Source organism: Pseudorasbora parva, chromosome 24, assembly GCF_024679245.1.
Source record: "Pseudorasbora parva isolate DD20220531a chromosome 24, ASM2467924v1, whole genome shotgun sequence".
NCBI lineage: Eukaryota > Metazoa > Chordata > Actinopteri > Cypriniformes > Gobionidae > Pseudorasbora > Pseudorasbora parva.
In genome coordinates, this window is record NC_090195.1 from 26,627,244 (window position 1) to 26,651,061 (window position 23,818).

Consider the following 23,818-nt stretch of genomic DNA (forward strand, 5'->3'; position numbering starts at 1 on the left):
ACAAAAAAAAAAAAAAAAAAAAAAATGATGCAGTAAGAAATTAGGTAATGCAATGACAATTCCCTTTTCCATCATCAGGGCAATAATTAAGAAGTTACAATCTACTAAAGATGTCATGAATCTGCCTGGAAGAGGATGTGTGTAAATATCGTCCTAATGCATGGTGAGGAGGAAAGTTTGAGTGGCCAAAGACTCTCCAAGGATCACAGATGGAGAATTGCAGAGATTAGTCTAGTCTTGGGGTCAGAAAGCCTAAAAAAATATAAAGAGAAATTCAAACAACCCTTACATCTCCACATGTTGTTTGGACGGGTTTCAACAAAAATCCTTCTTGCTCATCCAGAAACAAACTCCAGCATATTAGTTGTCAGACATGACTGGAACTTCAAACGAGACCTAGATGAAACAAATAAAAAAGAAGAGCTTTTTGGCAGCAAATCCACCAGATGGGTTTGGTGCAAACGGATATAAAAAGTCCCCCTTGTCCACGGTTAAATATACTGCTGGATCTTTAATGTTGTGGGCCTATTTTTTTGCCGGAAGTCCTGGACATCTTGTTCAGATACATGGTGTTATTGATTCAAGCAAATACCAACAGATAAAAAAATGAAACCTGATGGCCTCTGCTAGAAATCTTATAATGGGCAAAATGATCCAAAACAAACATCAACATCAACAAAAATGTTACACTGAGAACAAAATGAAACTTCATGACCATCTTAGTTTCCTGACCTGAACCCTATAGAAAATGAGTGGGGTGAACTGAAGAGAAGAAGCACCAACATGCTTTTGGGATTCTGGATGAAGTAATGGTCTCTGATCTCTTGTTAGGTGTTCTATGAACCCATCAGGCATTATAGGAGAAAAAGGAGATTACAAAAAAAGTTTAAATAAAAGGGTGCCAATAATTATGGCCAACATGTTTTTGAAAAAAGCATTATGATTTGCATTTGATTGTAAACCCGAAGGGATGATTTATTTTAACAGGTGTAAACCCCTCCTGTTCGAACCGCCCGCTCCAAGCAGGACTCGAACCCAGGTCCACCTGCATGAGAGTCGGACACTCTAAAAAAGAAGGCTTGGATAATTAATGGATAACAATAGGCTAATGTATGAACTGACGGTTGCGCTGTTGACAATCGCGCAGCCTCTCGAGGAGAAATGGAAACAAACCAAAGCCGCTTGCATAGAGAAACTCAGTAACATACTGCAGTAAATATTCAAAATGTGAAGGTTTTTATATTTTATAACGTATAATTCAGTTAAAAAACATCACATGACACGACCAAGAGTGCTGTTTACCTGAATACCATCACGACTGAAAAGTGACACTGATTTCATGACAGTTCCATAAACAATTACACTGAAAACCCTAATAAGTTGATTAAACTCAATTGATTTGAGTAAACTCGTTCCCTCAATTCAATTAAGTAATGGAGTCTCCCAAAACTTGTATATTTAAGTTCACTTAACTTGGTGCTTACGTTCACTGTACTTAAATTGTTAAGTTCACCAAACTGGGTTCACCAGAAGTTCAGTACACCATGCTGGGTACAACCAATCAAAACTTCAACATGCATTGCAGCATGAATAAATTATACATCTGAATTGTGACACATTTTCTTTGATTCTTACTATTTACTTTTAGTTTTTCTCTTTTGTTCTGATGTTTTTGTAGCTTGTTTTATGTTCAGAGTTGATCTGTTTATCGGATAAAAATAATAATAATAATTGTCACCATTGTAGAGATTCATATACGGATTCTTGATGTCTGTGCATGTCTAACTAATGCTATATATTTAAACATTTTTTGCACAAAAAATAAAATAATAAATTGTTAAATTACCACAAGAGTAAAGAATCTCATGGAAATTTGTATTAATATTTCTAAACGATTAAAAACAGCTTTGACAATCAGAGCATTAGACTCTGCATGAGATCAAGGATTCTGCCAATACATGATGATATTATCATCATCAATGTACTAACAACATCACTTGATGATATTTTCTCTTGACTTTGTGTTCCTTCCTAAATGTTTCTCATGAACACAAAACAACCAGAGCATCATTATATAATAATATTATACATTCATGGGTCAAGAGCCCAACAAAAGCAAACACTTATCTCCATCATGGTGACTTCCAACGAAACTATTATTTTCATTAAAACAGAAATAAAGTCAGTCTGGTTAGTTATAAGTTAGTTCACATATTATTGTTTTACTTACCGATTTTAAGATTGCACACAATGAAAAAGTCTCCATCTTAATTTGACTCTGCAAAAGAAAAGGACTGCCTTTTGTAATTGTCCTCCAATCAGTGAATTAGTTCTTGTTGCCAGACAGAACTCCTTGCATGGTCAATCATATCAAAGCAAGACCAGGGTGAGCTATTTTAATTACTTATGATTTTGAGTTCATTTGAGCTCATTTAAACTTGAAATTTTAAGTTTATGTATTTTGTAGGTTAATAAGTTAAACAAACTTATATTTTTGAGTTTTTGGACTAAACTAGTAATATTTAGTCAAGATTAAAGACAACATTAGGGTTTTACAGAGTCACTTACACTTTAGATGCAATATAAACTGCTTTTGTTCTATTACAGCAGCGAAAATATTTCCAAGATCAGATCATATTTCCACATCAGAACCACAACGCAGCTCACAGCAATAGTGTGTTAATGAATGATTCAGCTTTTGAATGAATTGGTTGAATCAAAGATTCAATGACCTGTTTATAAACGACTGCCTCATTCATGAATGAATCAGCTGTTTGAACGAACCGACTCAATGACTCACTCACTAAGACTTGCCACCACCTACTGGTAGTTTAGTTTCATGTTTAAACATTCTTTCCAACGTTTCTTATTGTATTAAAAATATATAGTTAAAACAATCTCATAACATTATTTAATGCAGTTGTAATTTGTCAGTGTAAATTATTTTATTTAACAACCCTATAGCGTTATTCTAATTTAATTTATTGATCAAATTTAAGAATATAAAAGAAAAGCTGAAGCATATCCTATATTTAAGATCAATATGAAGATTTAAATACATCAAAGCTGATGAAAATGTTAATATTGAATATTGATATTTAACTCTGCAGATGACCCTGATATTGGTAGTCTGAATGTAAACTGGGCAACAGATGATACGCACAATTAGCCAACATTAACCCAAAACTAACTTAATTAAAACGCCACAGCCCATACTGTTTTCTTCTTTTTAATTATTAGAATATAGACATTAAGAGAATAAATTGTTATACAAGTACTTTTACTTTTAATACTAAAAGTACATTCATAATCAAGTACTTTTTTTACTTTTACTTAAGTAGGATTGTCGTTGTAGTACTTCTACTTTTACTTAAGTAAATATGGCTTTGGTTATTTGTACTTTTACTTAAGTACTGAGATTCAGTACTTCCTCCACCTCTGGTGGGCTCTTTTGATTTTTAGCCAGTAAACACCCACCCATAGGGGATTAAGCACAGAAAAGCACTCAAATTTCACTCAAATGTTCTTTAGTATGATCTTTAATACATTTGATTAGCAATGAATGAGGAGAACTTGATTTTAGGTAAATTTACAAACACATGATTTGAATTTTTTTTTTGTTTCACAACGGTTCAGTTGTCACAGGATACTGATTTTAACAACAGAAAATTACAAGTTATGGATAACAAATCGTTATTAGTAGCAATCTTCATCTTAACCCAGACCTGGACAGGACCAGAGAAACAGTCCATCATAGACTCTAACCTGTAATTCACTCTAAAATTAACAGTAATATCAGTATTATTTAGTTACACACACTGACTAATTTCTGATCATTTGTCCATTTACAGTTTACTCTTAGAGAACGTTCCTCCCCGTCCAGCGCCTGAGCTGAATTGTGTTGCTCCAGTGACTGCTTCGGCTGAAATGACTGGCAGACCATGGTCGATCTCATATTGCAAGGCCTGGGTGAAGGAGGAGGAGTCAAAGACAGCGTGGTAGGTGGAGTTACGGTCGGCACGGAGACAGAGCTGTGGAAATGCGCTGACCTGTTCAGCAAGTTCAAGAGCCACTTGTAGTGCTAAAACAAACATACACAAGTCTGATCGTTAGAGGTGAACATGCCAAAATTGGACGATTCCTAATTGGTCAGTGTAACAGACCTCTGACAGAACATTTCAATAATGTGATGACACTGACCAATTTTTTTTTCTTGTTTAAGAAGCCGTTACACTTGGATATGCATAAAAATAGGGAAGAAAAGATTATCACAACTTCCGTTTAATGACAACTTTAATGTGTGACCTTGAGTGACCTTGGTGATATCATTACCCATTTCCTTCTGATATGGACTCATTTTGACCTTCTGTGTAGCACATTAAAGCTCTGGTCTCTGTCCAGATCTCTTATGTAAGGTCCACTCAAGTGATTCTCACTTTGAAACTAAAGTGCCTACTTTAACCGTGTCTTTAACAGCTTTGAGCTCATCTCATCTAGCCTGACTGTGATTGTGTGAATTGCGGTCACATTACATCAGTTTTATCTGCTTACATCCTCAAGGGAACTCTACTGTGGATGAATGGAAGATGCAAACACGCATATAGTGGTCAGATAACAACAAATCTACAGTACAGCATCAAAACATGCACTGACATGCTGTGAAAAAACAGATATAGTCTAAAGGAATCACAATGATATTAACATATGACTTTTTTTTTCTTCTGTTGATTACTAAAAGGACCAGCTTGTCGTATACTGCTGGCTAAACGGTAGGGTTACACTAATACTTTGAACATTCTGTTATCTATAAGTAACTTTGCAAGAGTTAGGTGGACTGAAATAGAGAATTACCCACAGCAGCTCTACCTTCAGGTATCAACTTGCTGGAGAAACAGCAACTCTTCCATTTCCACCCAATGTTGGCCTTCAATATTTAAGCAGAAATTAGCTGGATGCAAAATGATTGAATAATATCAATCAAAATCTGACCCATGATACAGTCTGGAATTATCACACCGTGTTTGTTTATTTGGCCATCTCAATTACACTTTCATATAGTCAAACTTATTATGTCAGAATTGGTCATATGACAAACCAGAACTCCCTCAAATACATTTTTTAAAACAAAGACAACATCAATGGCTTCTTCAACATGGTTAAAATATAAATATATCCTATATATAATATACTGTATAAGGGCCAGATTTAACAACAACGTGCGCTAGCACATTCCCTATTTTGACATTAAAAAACTACTGCCAGGATTTACTAAACACACAGTGAAAAATTAGCACTGAAAATGCGTGGACAGGGTTATTTTTGTGGCTGAACTTATTGCATATGCATTTGTAGGAGTTTCCCTTTTAGATGCAAAATGTATAAAGATTGCAATGATGTGGTGAAGTTTCAAACTTCAACATTTTATTCAGAATACAACATAGATGACATATCAAATGTTTACTTTAAACTGAGAAAATGTATCATTTTAAGGGAAAAATAAGTTGATTTTAAATTTCATGGCATCAACACATTTTAAAAAAAAGTTGTGACAAGGGCATGTTTACCACTTTGTGTTATCCCCTCTTCTTTATATAACAGTCTGGGGACTGAGGAGACAAGTTGCTCAAGTTTAGGAATGGGAATGTTGTCCCATTCTTGTCTAATACAGCTTTTAGTTGCTCAACTGTCTTAGGTCTTCTTTGTCACATCTTCCTCTTTATGATGCACCAAATGTTTTCTACGAGTGAAAGATCTGGACTGCAGGCTGGTCATTTCAGTACCCGGATCCTTCTTCTATGCAGCCATGATGTTGTAATTTATGCAGTATGTGGTCAGCATTGTCATGTTGGAAAATTTGAGGTCTTCCCTGAAAGAGACAACATCTGGATGGGAGTATATGTTGTTCTAGAACTTGGATATATCTTTGAGCATTGATGGTGCCTTTCCAGATGTGTAACTGCTCATGCAACCCTATACCATCAAAGATGCAGGCTTCTGAACTGATCACTGAATTGATAACAGAACTGATAACAACTTGGGTTGTCCTTGTCCTCTTTTGTCCGGATGACATGTTTTCCAAAAATAACTTTTGAAACAAAACAAAATTTTGATTCATCTGACCACAGTTTTCCACTTTGCCACAGTCCATTTTTTAATGAGCCTTGGCCCAGAGAAAACGCCTGCACATCAGGATCATGTTTAGATATGGCTTCTTTTTTGACCTATAGAGTTTTATCTGGCAACGGCAAATGGCACCGTGAATTGTGTTCACCGACAATGTTTTCTGGAAGTATTCCTGAGCCCATGTTATTTCCTTTACAGTAGTATTCATGTATGTGATGCAGTGCTGTCTAAGGGCCTGAAGATCACGGGCATCCAGTATAGTTTTCCAGCCTTCCTTACGCACAGAGATTGTTCTATTCTCTGAATATTTGAATGATATTATGCACTGTAGATGATGATAACTTCAAACTTTTTGCAAACTCCTTTCTGATATGGCTCCATTATTTTTTGGCGCAGCATTGGGGGAATTGGTGATCCTCTGCCCATCTTGACTTCTGAGAGACACTACCACTCTGAGTGGCTCTTTTCATACCCAATCATGTTGCCCCAATTGTCCTAATAAGTTGCAAATTGGTCCTCCAGCTGTTCCTTATATGTGCATTTAACTTGTCCGGCCTCTTATTACTACCTGTACAAACTTTTTTGGAATGTGTAGCTCTCATGAAATCCAAAATGAGCCAATATTTGGCATGACATTTCAAAATGTCTTACTTTCAACATTTGATGTCCTCTATATTCTATTGTGAATCAAATATACGTTTATGAGATTTGTAAATTATTGCATTCATTTTTTATTCACAATTTGTACAGTGTCCCAACTTTTTTGGAATTGGGTTTGTATGAGAGGAGAGTATTTAAATAAATAATGTAAGGTGATTTACTATGGTTTGCGATCAATTTCCTGGTATTTGCGCCATTATGTACGGCCCAAAAAAAAAAAAAAAATCTTCAACCAGGCGCTAATTTGCACCTGTCTTGGTAGACTACGTTGGTCATTATGGAAATGATCCAGCTGCATCTGTTTTTTTTTATTTTATTTGTGCATTGTCAGTAGATTCTTCTCACATTGGTGCTTTTTTAAAATTGCACTGTCACACTAAGTTGCCCTGTTCTAAATCTGGCAAGTTTCAGGGTGTACTGTATGTGTACCTTGGCCATCGGGCACCACTCTGTTTGCCAGTCCAAATGTTAAAGCCTCTTGCGCCTTTACTGGTCGGCCTGTAAGAATGAGATCTAGAGCTCGAGAGAGACCAATCAGCCTTGGCAATCTTAAAGTACCCCCATCAATCAATGGAACACCTGTGTGAGACAGTAAGAAAGAGGCTTATAGACAAATATAGACTAGAAAAATGTGAATTATTAACACACACACAGATATACAGTACCGTTTGGGTCAGATTTTATTTTTTTAAAAGATAATAATGCTTTTATTCAGCAAGTAATGACATTGATAATGGCATGAAATATTTTTATTTCTAAGTGCTATTCTTTCTATTTATCAAAGAATCCCAATCTTTTCCCACAAAGTTTCCACAAAAACTCTAAGCAGCACAACTGTTTTCAATATTGATTATAATAATAATAAATGCTTCTTGTGCACCAAACCAACATAATCAAATTACGTCAGAGTGACACTTAAGACTGAATTAATGGTTGCTGAAAATTCAGCTTTGTCATCAGTAATACATCAGTAGTTACAAATAATTTGTATATAAAATAGAAAACAATGATTTTTGATCAAATAAATGCAGCCTTGGTGGGCATAAGGTACATCTTTCATAAACATTAAACAAAAGAAATATGGTACAGTACAAATTAGCTATAAAATACATGGGTGACTGTCAGGTACAGACGAGGACACAGATGGATTAGTGCAAGTGCAAAGTTTATTATCAGAGGTAACGGACACAGGTGATACTTAGAAGGGTGGTGACACTCAGACGAAGGACGATGAAGGTGAAGACGATGATGATGGGGGTGAAGGCAAAGATGATTACAGGTGAGGGCTTTGAAGAGGGACAGGTAGTCGAGGTAGGATCGGTGCAAGACTAGACAGTGTATGTGAAGGTGAGCCAGGTTGATATAGGGTGACTGGTGATGGTGCCCAGGTGTTCAGAATGCCGGTGATGGTGAACGAGTGGGCGTGGCAGTGTCTGATGGCTGTGAGGGCGTGACAGTGACCATGTTAATACTAATTTTAGAGAAATATTATTAGCTAGAGGCATTAATTATTATGCAAGTAGTAGTGGAAATATACAAAAATGTTTATGTTATGCTAATATGAATATAATTTTTAATGTATTTAAATCACTTTTATTGATATTAATTTCAAATAAACTGCAGATATAATTTAGATATTAATAAAAATATTGAAAAACTGGGGAAATGTGATGTCATAATTTATTCATATTCATGAGCGGCTTTATTTAAGTCCTTAAAATTAGATTTCTGTTCTGAGTTGAGTTTTAGATTATTTCAGGTTTTTGATAAATATAGCATGGACGTACATAAGCCATTTTATTGACATCTTCATATTATATGACAATAATTATCTTATAATATGCATCAGTCAGAATACTGTATATATAGGAACGCAATCAGTGCCAAATTAATAAATGAATAATTGCCAGATCAAAAACAACAAATTAAAGGCACTGTGACCAACACAACTTCAGTTTTCACGGAACATAAAATAGCGTCACTAAAAGATGATGGCAAAACTATATGAGCATAATTCCCAAGTTTACCACAGCTTTCATCATGAGCTCATCAATGACTGTCAATATATCTGACTCCTGCAGCGTTTTGGGCTGTGAGACTCCCTCAGCGGCTAAATCACATATTGAACAGACATGTTCAGTTTTTAATTGTAGTGTCTGTTCTCTAACTGAACTGATTTTATGAAAATGAACATGGTGGCAGTGGGAAAGTGAGCAGTGATTCAGTAATCTAATTGGTTGGCTTTGGGAATGGCCTCGTAGGGCAGCGAAGCATTCTGGGAATTGTTGTCGTTCATCCCCATGAGACAAAAATAAGTTTTCTGTCTTTTCTTAGTCTAGAAAGCACTAAATTAAAAAAATTATTTCACATTTCTACTGCATTAATGACCCAGCTTAAATACAGGTTCATCTTCCCAGCGCTGAAGTACTCCTTCAATGATATAAGCTTATTTTTACTAAAATAGTGAATCAGGTATATACACTCTCTAAACTTTCCGCTGTTCACTGTGCACAACAATAAGATGTAAGCTGTCACCATGTATCAACCTTGTTAATATCAGATCGTTTAAAAAACAAAGGCCAGAACACAAAATCTGACATTTTCCGGAACAGGATCCAGCAGCATCTGGCTCAAATTAAGCACTGAGTGCAACCCAGATAAAATGTATTATGTGAATGATCATAATGTACACATGCCATTGTTTTACCTTTACTTATTGAGACACTCACACACATAAGGTTTTGAATGCATGTCTAATCACTAGCAATCTCTCTGCACTGAGAGCTTTCTCTATCTCTGCCAATTTAAACTAGCATCATTACTAGCAGATTCTGAAAAGGACATTTTCCCCCAAAATCCTCAGGTCCCATTGTAGCAGGTTATGGAAATAGTGCAGCTTTATTCATAGTAGCTTGAGAGGGTGAGAGATAATGAGTGGATACATCTGCCACTAATCACATGTCCACCAGTCCAACACACTACACATCTGGCAGCCTGAGCTGAGGTAGGAGGTAGTTTCTGTCAGTAAGCACATCCTTCCATATTTCCTCTGCTCCTTTACCCCATTTCTCAAGTCTATAGTTCAGAGAGTCATTCCTCCATCTCTATTACACATCTGCAAACATGCAGCTGACACACAAGACATGATGAGGTGCATCATGATGAGGTGCATCTTCTGTTTCAGAAGATTTGTCTTTAAAGTCTAAAAAGCAGAGGCAGAATGTAGAACACATAAATGAAAGAACCCACAAGAATGAAGGAACATTCACTATTTTATAAATAACATTACCAAGTTGCTGTATTAGTTCATGTCACTACTCATTTGCTTTTATGTTCAACTTTGTTTCATCACCAGCAGCCACGGTCACTCAATTAGCCACAAACCAACAATATTCATAAAGAACAGTTGAAATCTGGTTTCTTTGTTGTAATTTCAAGGGTGTAGAAAGAGCCAGCTCCATTTGAAATCTAGTGAAAAGATTTTGGAAAGCATAATTAGATCTGAAATTCACATTAGTCCGTGGATGTCAATGTTAGAGCGTGTTCCAGCAAAAGTTTTGGTTATAAGATACAGTGTACTTTCACAAACCTTGCATTGTTCCTCTATGTCATTGCTCCATTTTAATCAAAGCCTCCAAGGGATTCTCTGACATACAAGGTCAGAAAAAAATCATGTTTATGGGTCAGTGGCGCAGCAGTACCCACAAAGGTATATATTTGTAATTTCTACCCCTACAACCCTACAGGGTGCATATTAATTCATCAAGACATACAGTGCATCTGGAAATTATTCAGAGCACTTCACTTTTTCCACATGTTGTTACATTACAGTGTTATTCCAAAATGTATTAAATTAATGATATTTCCATCAATTCTACAAACAATACCTCATAATGACAATGTGAAAAAGTTTGAAATCTTTGCACATTTATTAAAAATAAAACATGCCACAAATCACATGTGCATAAGTATTCACAGCCTTTGCCATGACACAAAATTTAGCTCAGGTTCATCCTGTTTTCACTGATAATCCTTGAGATGTTTTTTTACAACTTGATTGGAGTCCACCTGTGGTAAATTTAGTTGATTGGACATTATTTAGGAAGGCACATGGATGTTAACAGTGCATGTCAGAGCACAAACCCAGCCATGAAGTCCAAGGAATTGTCTGTAGACCTCAAAGACAGGACTCTATCGAGGCACAGATCTAGGGAAGGGAACAGAAAAATTTCTGAGCACAGTCATCTGTAATGGAAGAATTTTGGAATCACCAGGACTCTTCCTAGAGCTGGCCAGAGCGATCCGGGGTAGAAGGGCCTTAGTTAGAGAGGTGACCGAAAACCTCATGATCACTCTGACAGAGCTCCAGCGTTTCTCTGTGGCGAGAGGAGAACCTTCCAGAAGAACAACCATCTCTGCAGCACTCCACCAACCAGGCCTGGAGAGACGGCAGCCACTCCTAAGTCGAAGAAAAGCCGCCTGAAGTTTGCCAAAAAGCACCTGAAGGACTCTCAGACCACAAGAAATAAAATGATCTGGTCTGATGAAACAAAGATTGAACTCTTTGGCCTGAATGGCAAGCATCATGTCTGGAGGACACCAGGCACCACTGGCTAATACCATCATCACCTGGCTAATACCATCTCTACAGTTAAGCATGGTGGTGGCAGCATAATGATGTGGGAATGTATTTTAGCGGCAGAAACTGGAAGACTAGTTAGGATTGAGGGAAAGATGAGACATCTTTAATGAAAACCTGCTCCAGAGCGCTCTGGACCTAATACTGGGGCGAAGGTTCCTCTTCCAACAGGGCAACCACCCTAAGCACACAGCCAAGATAACAAAGGAATGGCCACAGGACAAAGCCTTTAAGAGAAGTGCCCCAGTGATATAATCTAGCAGAATTTTGTTTTACAACAGGTGGGCTATGATAACATACACTTACTTTTGTCAATCTGAATAAATCCAATCTTATTCAGATTCTGAAAGTTCTATGTACCCTGGACCTGTGTGAACACTCATTAAACATAAGCCCTGTTCACACTACCAGTGACACAGCAACAAAATTGCTCTCATTCATTCTGTTCAACAGAGAGCTGGTAACTTCCGGCAAAGACACTGACTGTGGACGACAGGATGTGGGCGTGTCCATTAATGGGACAAGGCTGACAAATACAAGAGAAGACTAGAGGTTACCATCTCCGTAGACGTGATCCTTCTCTTCATCTGAATTAAACGTGATAGATAATCCCCTCTAAATTTGATAATATTAAAATAAACCAGGTTCAGTTAAGACATTATGATTTATATATTCATCATCATTATCATCATCATCATCATGTCCCATAAGCCCCACAGGAGGTCATTGGGGCATTCCATTGACCAGCTCTCTCCACTACTCTCTGTGCCAGATTTTTTGCCGGATTTAGTTTTTTGTGACTTGCTGCATATAGGGTATGCCCAGGAGTCTTCTTTAGTGCCCCATCTCTATGCTTTGAATTCTTCTCAGTAATTCTGCTGCAAGTGTCCATGATTTACGAGCATAGAGTAGCCTAAAATTGAGATGACCAGGGAACACAGTGATCACACAATTAGTCTAAGACTTTTGTGTTTTCTCTGCACTGATTTCCATTCCATAGGCACGATGGTTGTGTCAAGTCTGTCAACCAAGCTGGACAGTTTTTTTCTTCTCCAGCTAGCCCATCAATGTCATCTGCAAAACGGAGGTTTGTGATTGTTCTACCACCTATGCTGATGGTTCCCTCATTGTTTTCCAGGGCATCCGCCATGATGCGCTCCAGCAAGCAAAATGCAAGCAACGCAAAATGCAAGCCGAGCAAAATGGCAGACGTTTAGGGAAATTGCTTCTCAGAAACATATGTTACACTGACCAACCCTGTGTAGCAGCTAATCAAACTGGGTCTAAATGTCATTAATACATTTTAATAGGCAACCAGTAGTGGAAACACTCACTGGCTTTTTAGCCAATGTCGACATGCAGTGACAGTGTGAACACAACTTATGACATGTGTAAACATAATGGCAATGTGCATTTGGCCAAGTTAATTTTGAATCCGATTGAGAAAGTTGTCAGATTCAAGAGCTTCCATAGCTTAAAATATACCCCACCCATTTCAATCGGACCGATCAATTTAAGCATGGTACAGTGAGCTAGGTGGTTTTCTGTGTAGAGAATGTTCTCCATGGGTCTCCTTCTGGTGCTAAAAAACAGGATGTGAATTGAATAAGAGACAGTACAGTGCCTGTAGGTATGGGTGAGATTATGATAGCCTATGTCTATGTTAGCCCTGTGATAGACTGGACATCCAACAATAGCAGTTCCTGGGAAAAGCACCCTCATAACCTAAAATAAAACTGCTTGTCCTAAGGCTTGTAAGTAGACTCACCGACCGATTGAGCTCAGGGTTGAAGGAAATGATCAGTCTGATTAAGCCATCAATCTGATTATAAATTAATAATTAGGTTAAATTTAAACATAGCTAGTGTAAATTCTAGTGTGTACACGCATTATGACCATATATAAGTGGTACAATGGCTTTACAGAAATCACTGAATGACTCCAAGTCCAGCATTAGCACCTGGGTGAGTTCAGTTCACCTCAGGTGTTTGACTGAATGAATGGATCTTTCTGTGTAAGCCTGAGCCTGCGGTTGAACTTTTATGTCTTCCTGTGTGAGTTCATGCTGGTGGTACTGGTATTCACAGAACATCAAAGTCCCAACAAAGCATATGATGCAAGCTTGTACACACAATAGTGTTTCGGTAATGCTGTTTTACACCACACTAGCACACTAGACCTTTAGGAAAAAACCTTTCCACGTACATACAAATATACAATTACACAAACGTAGACAGCTAAATGAGGACACTAAACTTTAAGTTCTGATCTACTTGTCAGTGAATCAAGAACCAACATGATCATGATATGAAACCTTATTAATTATATTTCTAAATTCCTAAGGGTTAAACCTGAGATTTAGTTCATTTAAGTTTAATCTATTCAACTGGAAATAAGAAAAAAGGATGCTCAGGAGTATAAGTCTTTCATTCTCAAGATTAATCAAATCCATCAATGTATTTGATGAAGTCTGCATTTGAAGTTTGATGGAGTCCAAGCATTATAAGCCAAGGAAGGATCTGAAGGTTAAAAGAGAATGTCTGTAAAATCTGAGAAAGGTCGAGTCATTTCAGTTGTTGGCAGCTGCTCCGGTGGCTGAGGTGGACGAATGGAAATTGCATTCAGAACAATCGGCTTTGACCACCTGGGCTGTTGGATAAGATACAACGTGCACAGTTAGGGCCTCTTAAAAATGATAAACTCATATTTCATAGATCGTATGGTTTCTGATAAATGTACTGCATTTCATTTGAACTGGGAAAAAACTATCCAAGAGAAACAGAATATTCAATGAGAAAAAAAAAGTGGATCATGAAAAGTGGGCATTTTCCTCTATAAGATTGGAATCAGACCTGAAAGTGAAGTTCATGTGAAATTCCTGTCCAGACTCTGCCAGAACCCACTATTTGACTGGGACGTGGAGGCTGAAAATCAGGTCATTACATTTTGATGTTTCCCAATGGTAACCATTTTTATTAAATTACCTGCAATGGTTAAATAGCTATAGATGATTTCAACAAAAAATAAGTGTATTAAGGGTTAAGTTAAAGCTGGAGTTATTACATTTAAATGAAAAATTATGACAAAAAGACTTATTTGGTATAGCATGCACTAATGTATTTGTGCACAATAAGACCAGGAAGATGTATTAAAAAAGTAAATAGGGTCAATACTAAAGCAGGGCCGTAACCACCAAAGACAAGAAAAGTCCCCCTGAATAATTAGAAATGGCCAAATACTTCAAGAAAACATTGTTGGTGAACACAATCCACCATGACATTCGACATTGCCGGCTAAAACTCTATAGGTTGAGTTAAAAGAAGCCATATCTAAACATGATCCAGAAGTGCAGGCGTTTTCTCTGGTCCAAGGCTCATTTAGCATGGACTGTGGCAAAGTGGAAAATTGTTCTTTGGTCAGACAAATCAAAATTTGAAGTTCTTTTTGGAAAACTGAGATGCCATGTCATCTGAACTAAAGAGGACAAGGATAACCCAAGTTGTTATCAGCGCTCAGTTCAGATACCTGCATCTCTGATGGTATGGGGTTGCATGAGTGTGCGGCATGGGCAGCCTGCACACCTGGAAAGGCACCATCAAAGCTGAAAGGTATATCCAAGTTCTAGAACAACATATGCTCCCATCCAGACATCGTCTCTTTCAGGAAAGACCTTGCATTTTCCAACATGACAATGCTGACCACATACTGCATAAATTACAATATCATGGCTGCATAGAAGAAGGATCCGGGTACTGAAATGGCCAGCCTGCATTCCTGATCTTTTACCCATAGAAAACATTTGGCACATCATACAGAAGAAGATGCCACAAAGAAGACCTAAGGCAGTTGAGCAACTAGAAGCCTGTATTAGACAAGAATGGGACAACATTCCTATTCTTAAACTTGATCAAATTGTCTCCTCAGTCCCCAGACTTTGCAGACTGTTATAAAAATAAGAGAGGATTCCACACAGTGGTAAACATGGCCTTGTCCCAACTCTTTTGAGATGTGTTGATGCCATGACATTTAAAATCAATTTATGTTTCCTTTCAAATTATATATTTTCTACGTTTAAATATTTGATATGTCATCTATGTTGTATTCTGAATAAAATATTGAAATTTGAAACTTCCACATCAATGGTTTCTGTTTTTATTCACAATTTGTACAGTGTACCAACTTTTTTGGAATCGGGTTTGTAGAATGACAAATGTAAAATGTTACATTTTAGGTTGGTCTGCGTCAGCAGTCTGACAGCGCTCCTCACTGTCACTGTTTAACAATAAAAACAGGTATATTAAGCTCGGGATTGAAGGAGATGATCAGTCTGATTAAACCAAGCAACTGTAATGCAAGCTACTTGACATTTTTATCTTTTATTTTCAGATTTTATAAAATCTTTTATTTTTTATCTTTTTTTTATCTTTAAATATTATTTTTATTTATTTTTAATATGACATTATTTATGTAAATCATAACTGGTTACGATGTAATGAAACGTTTTGCATTTTTACATATTAGGCAGATGAAAGAAGGAGTGAAAATGTATATATTTAACAAATATTATTTGCGGAATAGTTTACTTCATAACTACAACAGAACTGTAACATTTAACACTTTCTTTATTTCCTTAAATCCATTTTAATTATTTAATAATTGAATTTCTTTTAATAAAAGAGTGGGATAAGACCAAATATTACCCCCTTCCCCACAAAAAAGACCCCCCCATGTCTAAGACATAGCTACGGCCTTGTTCTAAAATAACTTTGTGCTCTTTTAAATAATATTTCCCTTAGACTTTATTCTGTATAACTTCACTTAAATGGCTAGTCCATATTTTTTTCAGGTCTTTTCTCAAGACACAACAGAAAATATTTGGCCACATCAGAGAAATTTCAGTGAGTTTCGGTAGCATATTTTCCTTTTCCATTTTTGCATTTATTTCTCTTCGTCTCTCACCATGAGGGATTCCCCTAGGCTGTTCCCATCTTGGTATCCCAAATACAACCCTAAAATAAAGGCCTGAAACTTGCCAAAACAAGATTAGGTAAAATAAAACCGACAAGCAGGATGTTAAAATAAATCCTTTTCCACTGATGGTGGCCAAGATGTCTATTATGTGAGATGAATGGTGTTTAAGGGCCTGCTGTGCACTGTAGGGTAAGTACAGGAGAGAGTGAGGAAAATGCAGAGGAAATAAGTGGGTAGTGTCAGAGTGCTTAGCCTTGTTCTGGGAGAAACATTTTCCAAATGATAGTTCTCATTGAAACTTGATCATAGCAGAATGGCCACAGGAACCAATGTGTGGCAAAAACAACACATGAAATCAGTTGACAAACATTTTGGTAAGTTGCTCCAATCAGAAGAGTAATGCGACTATATGTATTCACTCATGATTTCAAAAAAAAAAAAAAAAAAAAAAAGGTGGAAAAAAATGCGTGCTGTCTGTCTATGCAACATTTATTGCCAAAATTTCAGGATGTTGCTCATTTGCTAAGCTATACTGAGTATGTTTGAACAAGTTGCTTTGTGCTTGATAGGGTGTTGTGCGTGGTTTCTATAGACAGGAAAAAAATATGGACGTAGTGTCCGTGATGTCACTCAAAGGATTCTCAAGGGGGAGTAGAGATGGTCTGGCTGTTGCCATCTTGGCAATGCATTGTGCGTCCGGATAACAGAAAATGGGCATAGAGGTGGGACGTGTGTGGAGCTGAGCTGACGTGACGACTATTGGCCACGAGCATGGCCCATTCTACAGAATTGGTTCAAAGTCAGAGTTAGAAACATCTTGGAAAAGAAACAGTATTTTCCACAAATGTTGAATGTATGCAAATGGTATAATATCAAATGTACACATTTCTAGTAAGTGTGCAGTTAATTCTCATATTGTATTATCAGAAAGTTTTGAAATATTTTTCCTCTCCCCAAATTTGTAACTACCGAAACAATAATATATAATATAATAAGAAGCATTATATTGACCTATATGACATGTCTGGAGCAGTTCAATGGGGCGGCAGAGACTCAGTGGTTGGTGGAACCGGAAGGATGGTGGTTCAATCCCCAGTTCCACTTGACCAAGTGCCAAGGTTTCCATGAGCTGCGGTTTCTCCCATGAGAGAATGTTTCTCCCAGAACAAGGATAAGCACGCTGACCATACCCACCTAACCCCAGCTGCTCCCGATGAGCTGGATGGTGCCTTGCATGGCTGACAACACTGTCGGTGTATGAATGGGTGAATGTGAGTCAATAAGTAAAGCGCTTTGGTGGCCATGGATCTGTTGAAAGCATTATATAAATGCAGTCCATTGAATGATCTACATATAAATAGCTATTGTTCTACGTTTATTTTTTACATCATTCTGTGCTGTGCTAGGGTGTTTCTATGTGGCTGATAATATTTTTAGGATGCAAGTAGCATTACTAGATGACGTGTATAAATCACTTATTTTCTAAAGTAACATTGTCCAACAGCGACACCCGCAAATTAAAGGCACAATATGTAATGTTTCAGCATTAAAAATATAAAAGATCACTATATCTATGTTATATATTTTTTAAAGTTGTGTGTTTACATTATCCCGACAGTTCCAATTAACTTCTAAATCCAGAGAAATTAATATTTTAATTCAAAGACACGGACCGTGTCTTTATTTCCGTTATGTTGCCAGTCTTTCACGTCATATCCACGTTTGCGTCTTGCTTCCTGCGAACTCGGCGGAACCGTCAAACTCAAAGAGGAACACTGACAGACAGTATAAGGGGAACCCCCGTATAAAAAAGTCTGTATGATAATGGATCATGACTACTCTTTGCCTGTACGTTTTGCCAGCTCAACAAAGCGCAAACGTACGGGTGAAAAAAATGACCGGAGAAGATTTTGGGACAGTAGAAGAAGCAAGAGACGTGTAAACCTTGGAGAAGCCTTTGAAAGATGGCGAAATCTTCGTGACAAGCTCGGACTGCAGAGAGATGCTGATCTCGCTTGCGTTTTAATAAACAGGTCATTTAAGTAACCATTCAGCTAACATAATAATCATATAATCATAACATGCTGTATGTTTGCATATTGCATAGCGATCTTGACCACATTGAGACGCGTTTAGCTGAATACGTAATGTTATACATTTTGTATCGGCTTTTCAAACAGGCGGATTCTCTGTTTTTGGAGACTGAAAGAGCTATTTTTTTAAAAACTGATTCAAAAGTATATTTCTATCCGTATATTTGGTGACACGATGATGTCATGTGTAAAACGCAGATGGATTTATATGTAGCTGGAGAAAGTAACGTTAGCTTCATAAGGTAATATGCCACTATCTTGGTCAATTAATATAAGGTGACCGTCACTTTTATCATATGTTAATACTAGCTACATATAATATTGATTTAATAATGATCTACTTATTCATATATCTCTGAGTTCCAAAATAAATGTTTATTAGAATGATTGATGAACGTGGGGAGCGACACAGCGCGTGTTCCAATGAACAACGTATTGCTGGTGCTGGTTCTCTCATTTACTGTTTTATGTTGGTAATGATAAACTAAATTGAAATTTATTTCCTTATTGAAGAGTTGATATACAGAATGTTCGACAATCGCGGATGCCATGTCAACATATCTATAATTTGAGTAACTCAAATTATGATGCGCGGTTAATATGTCAACATAGCCTACCAACTTATAGGTATGTTGGCATAGCGACCGCCCGCACAACATTCTGTCTCGCACATTATCTAACGTTACTGATAAGTTTGTTAAGTAACGGTAGCTCGCTGCTATTTCATTAGATTGACATTACATAAAGTGAAAAGCCGTAACTAAACTTAACAATAATAGAGATGTAATATAACAATTACCTTGTCAGTGAACATGTTTTCTGCTGGAGATGCCAGATTCGCTGGTTGACAGTGGCAATAATGACAACAACTCCCATGAGCCCACGCACTTTCCCGACGTCATCAAAGTACGTCTGTTGTTATTATTTTGAATGAGTGACCCCTAGTGGCCAAAAGTTGCATACTGCACGTTTAAGTTACAGCAAGAGTCTCTCTTGCCTCCCCTGAGCTCACTAAGTTTTGCCAGACCCCTTACAGTGTGCCATGGGTTTGGTAGGGGGTATATGAGAATTAATGGGAGAAAGTAACACGAGAGCAGAAAATTCCTCTATCGCGCTAGAATTAGTTATGATTGGATATGATTGGTTTGTGCGATCAATCCTGCCTCTTGTTTTCGTGCACATTTGCAAATCGGTCCGAATTAACAAAATGATGGAGTTAATGGTAAGACTAATTAAAAAGTAAGTAAACAACTCACTAAGATATCACCACTGTGTCACGTCAAAATCAATCTTTAAATGGCCTGAAAACATGTATACTTTGGGTTTAAAGATGGCATTAAATCAAATTTTACAATTCGTATTTTTATATGTAATAATTGTAATATTTACTATAAATGATCTGTGCACTTCATTCATTTTTTAAAAAAAGAATTTACCCTTATAATCTTTAATTAAATACATTAACCTCCCATCCCCCCTCGAAATGACTTCTCTTCCCTCCCAGTCATGTGCTATGTCGTGCTTTGTCTCGTTTCTGTGTCGCCTGTCACGCACCAGTGGTGATAACAACTCACAAAGACAAAGACAGGACTTTAATATACAACTCTTTCATAGAATACTCACACACTGGTATACATAGACGTATAAGGGGAAGTGGATGGAGTCTATTGACACCGACGGCCAAAGACAGAGTGAAACAGAGGACTTAAATACACACACAGATGATGGACATGACGAGGGGGACAATCGAGGGTGGCAACAAACATACATGTGACAATATGCCCCCTCCGAATTGGCGCATCCTCGTGCCATCACAGGAACATCTGAGGAGGGAGGCGGGGGCTCCGGAGGATGGCGTGGAAACAACACCTGAAAACACACAGACAGTTCTAAACAAAGAAAAACAATCCAAGGAGGAGTGGAAGGTGGGAGGAGCCATGGGATGGCCTTGAACAGGGACGTCCAGATGAGGATCCAGGTCCCAGCCAGGAATATGCTCAAGGTAGCGTCGCAGGAGGGAGGAGCCAAGGTGGAGTGATGTACAACATCAGCTTGGGGACAAATGGAGGTGATGACGATGGTGATGCCCACCGCGTAGACTGAGGGCCGATGGGGTGGAGCGAGAGCGAAGACCACGGCAGCCTCAACGGAGCCTAAACGATGACCCCCTGAGGTGGAAGCAGGGATCCGGAGGACAGAGGTGGAGGGGGAGCGATCAAGGGCGGAGGCAAAGCCGAGGCTGAAGGGGTGGAGGGCCGGAGAGCAGTGAACGCTTGCATGTCCGCAGCAGAGGCATGGCAATGTCTGACCCAGGTGGAGCCGACGTACAGAGGGAGCCCTGCGATGCCGAATGGTCCTGGCTGGAGCCGAGGGAGGAAGGAGTGAAGGCGCAGGGGCCAAGATGACAGGTCAAGGTGGAGCAGAACACACTGAGCCTCGGGCTTCCAATATCCAGGGATCAAAGAGATGAGAGGAGGCTGAGGTGAAGTTGAAGGACTGATGGGAGGAAGCAATGAGTGGACTGTAGGAGTGGCTGAGGGCTGTAGAACACAGATACTGGTGACAGGACTTTTGATGTTGATGGCAGTTTGGAGAGGTGGTGGGAGAGGGAGGATGGGTGGGGTTAACAAGACTGACGAAGAAGATTCAGATTCAGATAAGATAAGGGGGCACAGGAAATTGGTCTCTTCACACAAACACAAACTGTCCATGATGGTAAATGGACTGCATTTATATAGCGCTTTTATCCAAAGCGCTTTACATTTTTGCCTCACATTCACCCATTCATACACCGACGGCGATGTCAGCCATGTAAGGCGCCATCCAGCTCGTCGGGAGCAGCTGGGGTTAGTGTCCATGAGCAAGACACCTTCGACACTTGGTCAGGTGGAACCGGGGATTGAACCACCAACCTTCTGGTTTGTAGACAATCTACATGAACCACTGAGCCACTGCCGCCCACATGATGTCCCGGCAGTACTCACTCTCAGTGGCGGGAGGGTGGGCGGGGCTCGTATCCATTCCCTCGAACTCCACGAGGACTCCCTCGGCGATAGAAGGGTCAGTCGGCTCGCACACCTGGTCAGACGGGTTCCCCTCAGGCTTGGGTGAGATGTCTGGCTCCCTCCGGTGCAGGCTCTTACATCGTTGCCGAGGTCTTCTCTCCGTCTGCGGTGGGCACATCCTGCCATTCCTCGCAGATAGGTGGTACTGGGTTGGGTCCTGGATCAGGAGTGGGGCTGGCGGCATCCATGACGGTGAACGGTAAGTTGCAGGATGCCAACACCCACTCTACATACGATAAAAACTCCCTCCAGGGACAACTGTGCTTGTGTGGCAGCAGTAGTTGAGGAAGATGGTCTGATGGGAGAGATCCAAATATAGTTCTAAATGTCTCTCAAGGGAGCCTTCTCCCTGCTTAAGACACATGAGCCTGACCACTGGATGGTCCATGGTGCACGCAGGGGTGAAAACGGAAAACAAAACACTGAACACAAAAACAGGGGGAAAAAACTCCTACAAACGCTAAACGTAGCTTTATTTCTTTGTTTAGTCCCTCGATCTGTCACGCACCAGTGGTGATAACAACTCACAAAGACTTAAATACACACACTGATGATAGGCATGGGGAGGGGGACAGGTGACACAGATGATAATTAATTAAACACAGCTGGACAGGATGAAAATAATGAGGGATGACGGTGGCGACAGACCTACATGTGACACCGCCTCTCAGGCTCAGATGCCTGTCGCTGAGGCCATTCAAATCTGCCTCCATTTTGTTAGCAACTCCCAACTTCCAACGATCCAATCAATTCCTGAAGGACGAAATCAAGCCTCACCCTACATTTTTTTCTAATTTCAGAGGCTGAAATTAGCTGACTTTAAGGGCTTGATAAAATTCCTAAATAAGATCAATACTAATACTGATGATTGTCTTAGCAAACCCCACAAAAAATGCTCAGTAGCACTAAAACATTTTCCCTAATCATTACTGTAGAGTGGCATTAAAGACTTCTAGACAGCAGACAGTCTTCCTGGGTGGCTTGAGTGCAGTAGAGGCAGACAGTCTGAGGAACGGGTTCACAGGCACATGCGGGCAATGCCCGGATGCTTGGTTTAATGAAAGAGAGAGGGTCATGATGATGGCTCTATGTTTTAAACGAGCAGCTGGAAAAATCAGTTCCTGGCAGTAAATTATAGCACTGCAGGCATATTTATACACACTGTGGTCATACTGTATCTGTAGCATAGAGAAACTAGTACACTCAGAATGAAACTGCATCAAATTTCTCTTTCTAGGCAGCTTATAGTCTGCCAAGGATTTAATTTACCAACAATGTTTGGATTGACATTATTTTTTATCATTCATAACAGCCATTTACAGTATTCAGAACACCTCAAAACAGTAGTCTGTACACTGTACAGTAATGTATCAGATATATCAAAGTTCATGAATAATCATTTAGTACGAGGGGTTTGCAATATTGACCAAAAAAAAAAAAAAATGAAATCGGTAGGCAAAACTTTACATAGTGTGTTTGTGTGGGCTGGTATATTGGATGGTTTAGGTCTGTTGTGGACAGCTGACTCTCAACACTTCATATTCTGTGTGGTAGTTAGTTCAGAGCAGTGACAGAAATTAACTTTTTCAATTAATGGGTGATATTTGCCAGCTCAAATTGGCATTTTTTACCTTTATGAGGAAATTTTTTTCTAACTTCGCATCACCTTTTATGTAAAATTCTTATATTTAATCAATATATTAAATTAGAATAAGACACCAGTGTTACCTATTACATTTAATCAAAAGTAACAAAATCAATTTTTGCAATGCATCTATAACTTTGCAGGACAGTGGCCATCGAGGACCAGGGCTGAGGAATGCCTGTTCTGCATGGTGAATGGCACATAGTGCACTATATAGGGAATAAGGGAGCGATTATTGAACCGCTGTATAAAATCAATATCATGTTTGCAATTGTGCTGTTTGTGAAAAACAAACAGCACAATTGGTATTTTTGGCAATTTTTGGTATTGTTTTATTCATACTGAACACTCCTTTTCCTACTCCTATTTAGTACTATGGTATATCGCTATAGTGCTAGTCCAGATACAAAAACATGGTTTTACTATGATGCTTTCTTGTTATTGTAAATAATAATAATAATAATAATAATAATAATAATAATAATAATAATAATAATAATAAATATAGCTGCAAGCAGCGATTACGGGGCCAAGCCTAAGATGCGGCAGTAGCCCAATGCAGAGCCAGAAGGAAAAAAAATGTCAGAAATAGAATGTACTTGAGTAACAGATAGGTTCAGAA

The 23,818-nt window shown here is 38.5% G+C and overlaps 1 protein-coding gene across 1 annotated transcript in view; it reads right to left on the reverse strand.

Annotated features, from left to right (window-relative positions):
* Nucleotides 1-3,523: 3,523 nt before the first annotated feature.
* zgc:101569 (uncharacterized protein LOC449822 homolog) overlaps nucleotides 3,524-23,818 on the reverse strand; it is a 39,396-nt gene continuing 19,101 nt past the window's right edge. Inside the window, exons 5-6 of the mRNA XM_067434962.1 lie at nucleotides 7,213-7,362; nucleotides 3,524-4,081 (exon numbers count right to left, since the gene is read on the reverse strand). Coding sequence (XP_067291063.1) covers nucleotides 3,846-4,081; nucleotides 7,213-7,362 — 386 coding nt within the window. The 3' untranslated portion in view covers nucleotides 3,524-3,845. The remainder of the gene's footprint in view (nucleotides 4,082-7,212; nucleotides 7,363-23,818) is intronic.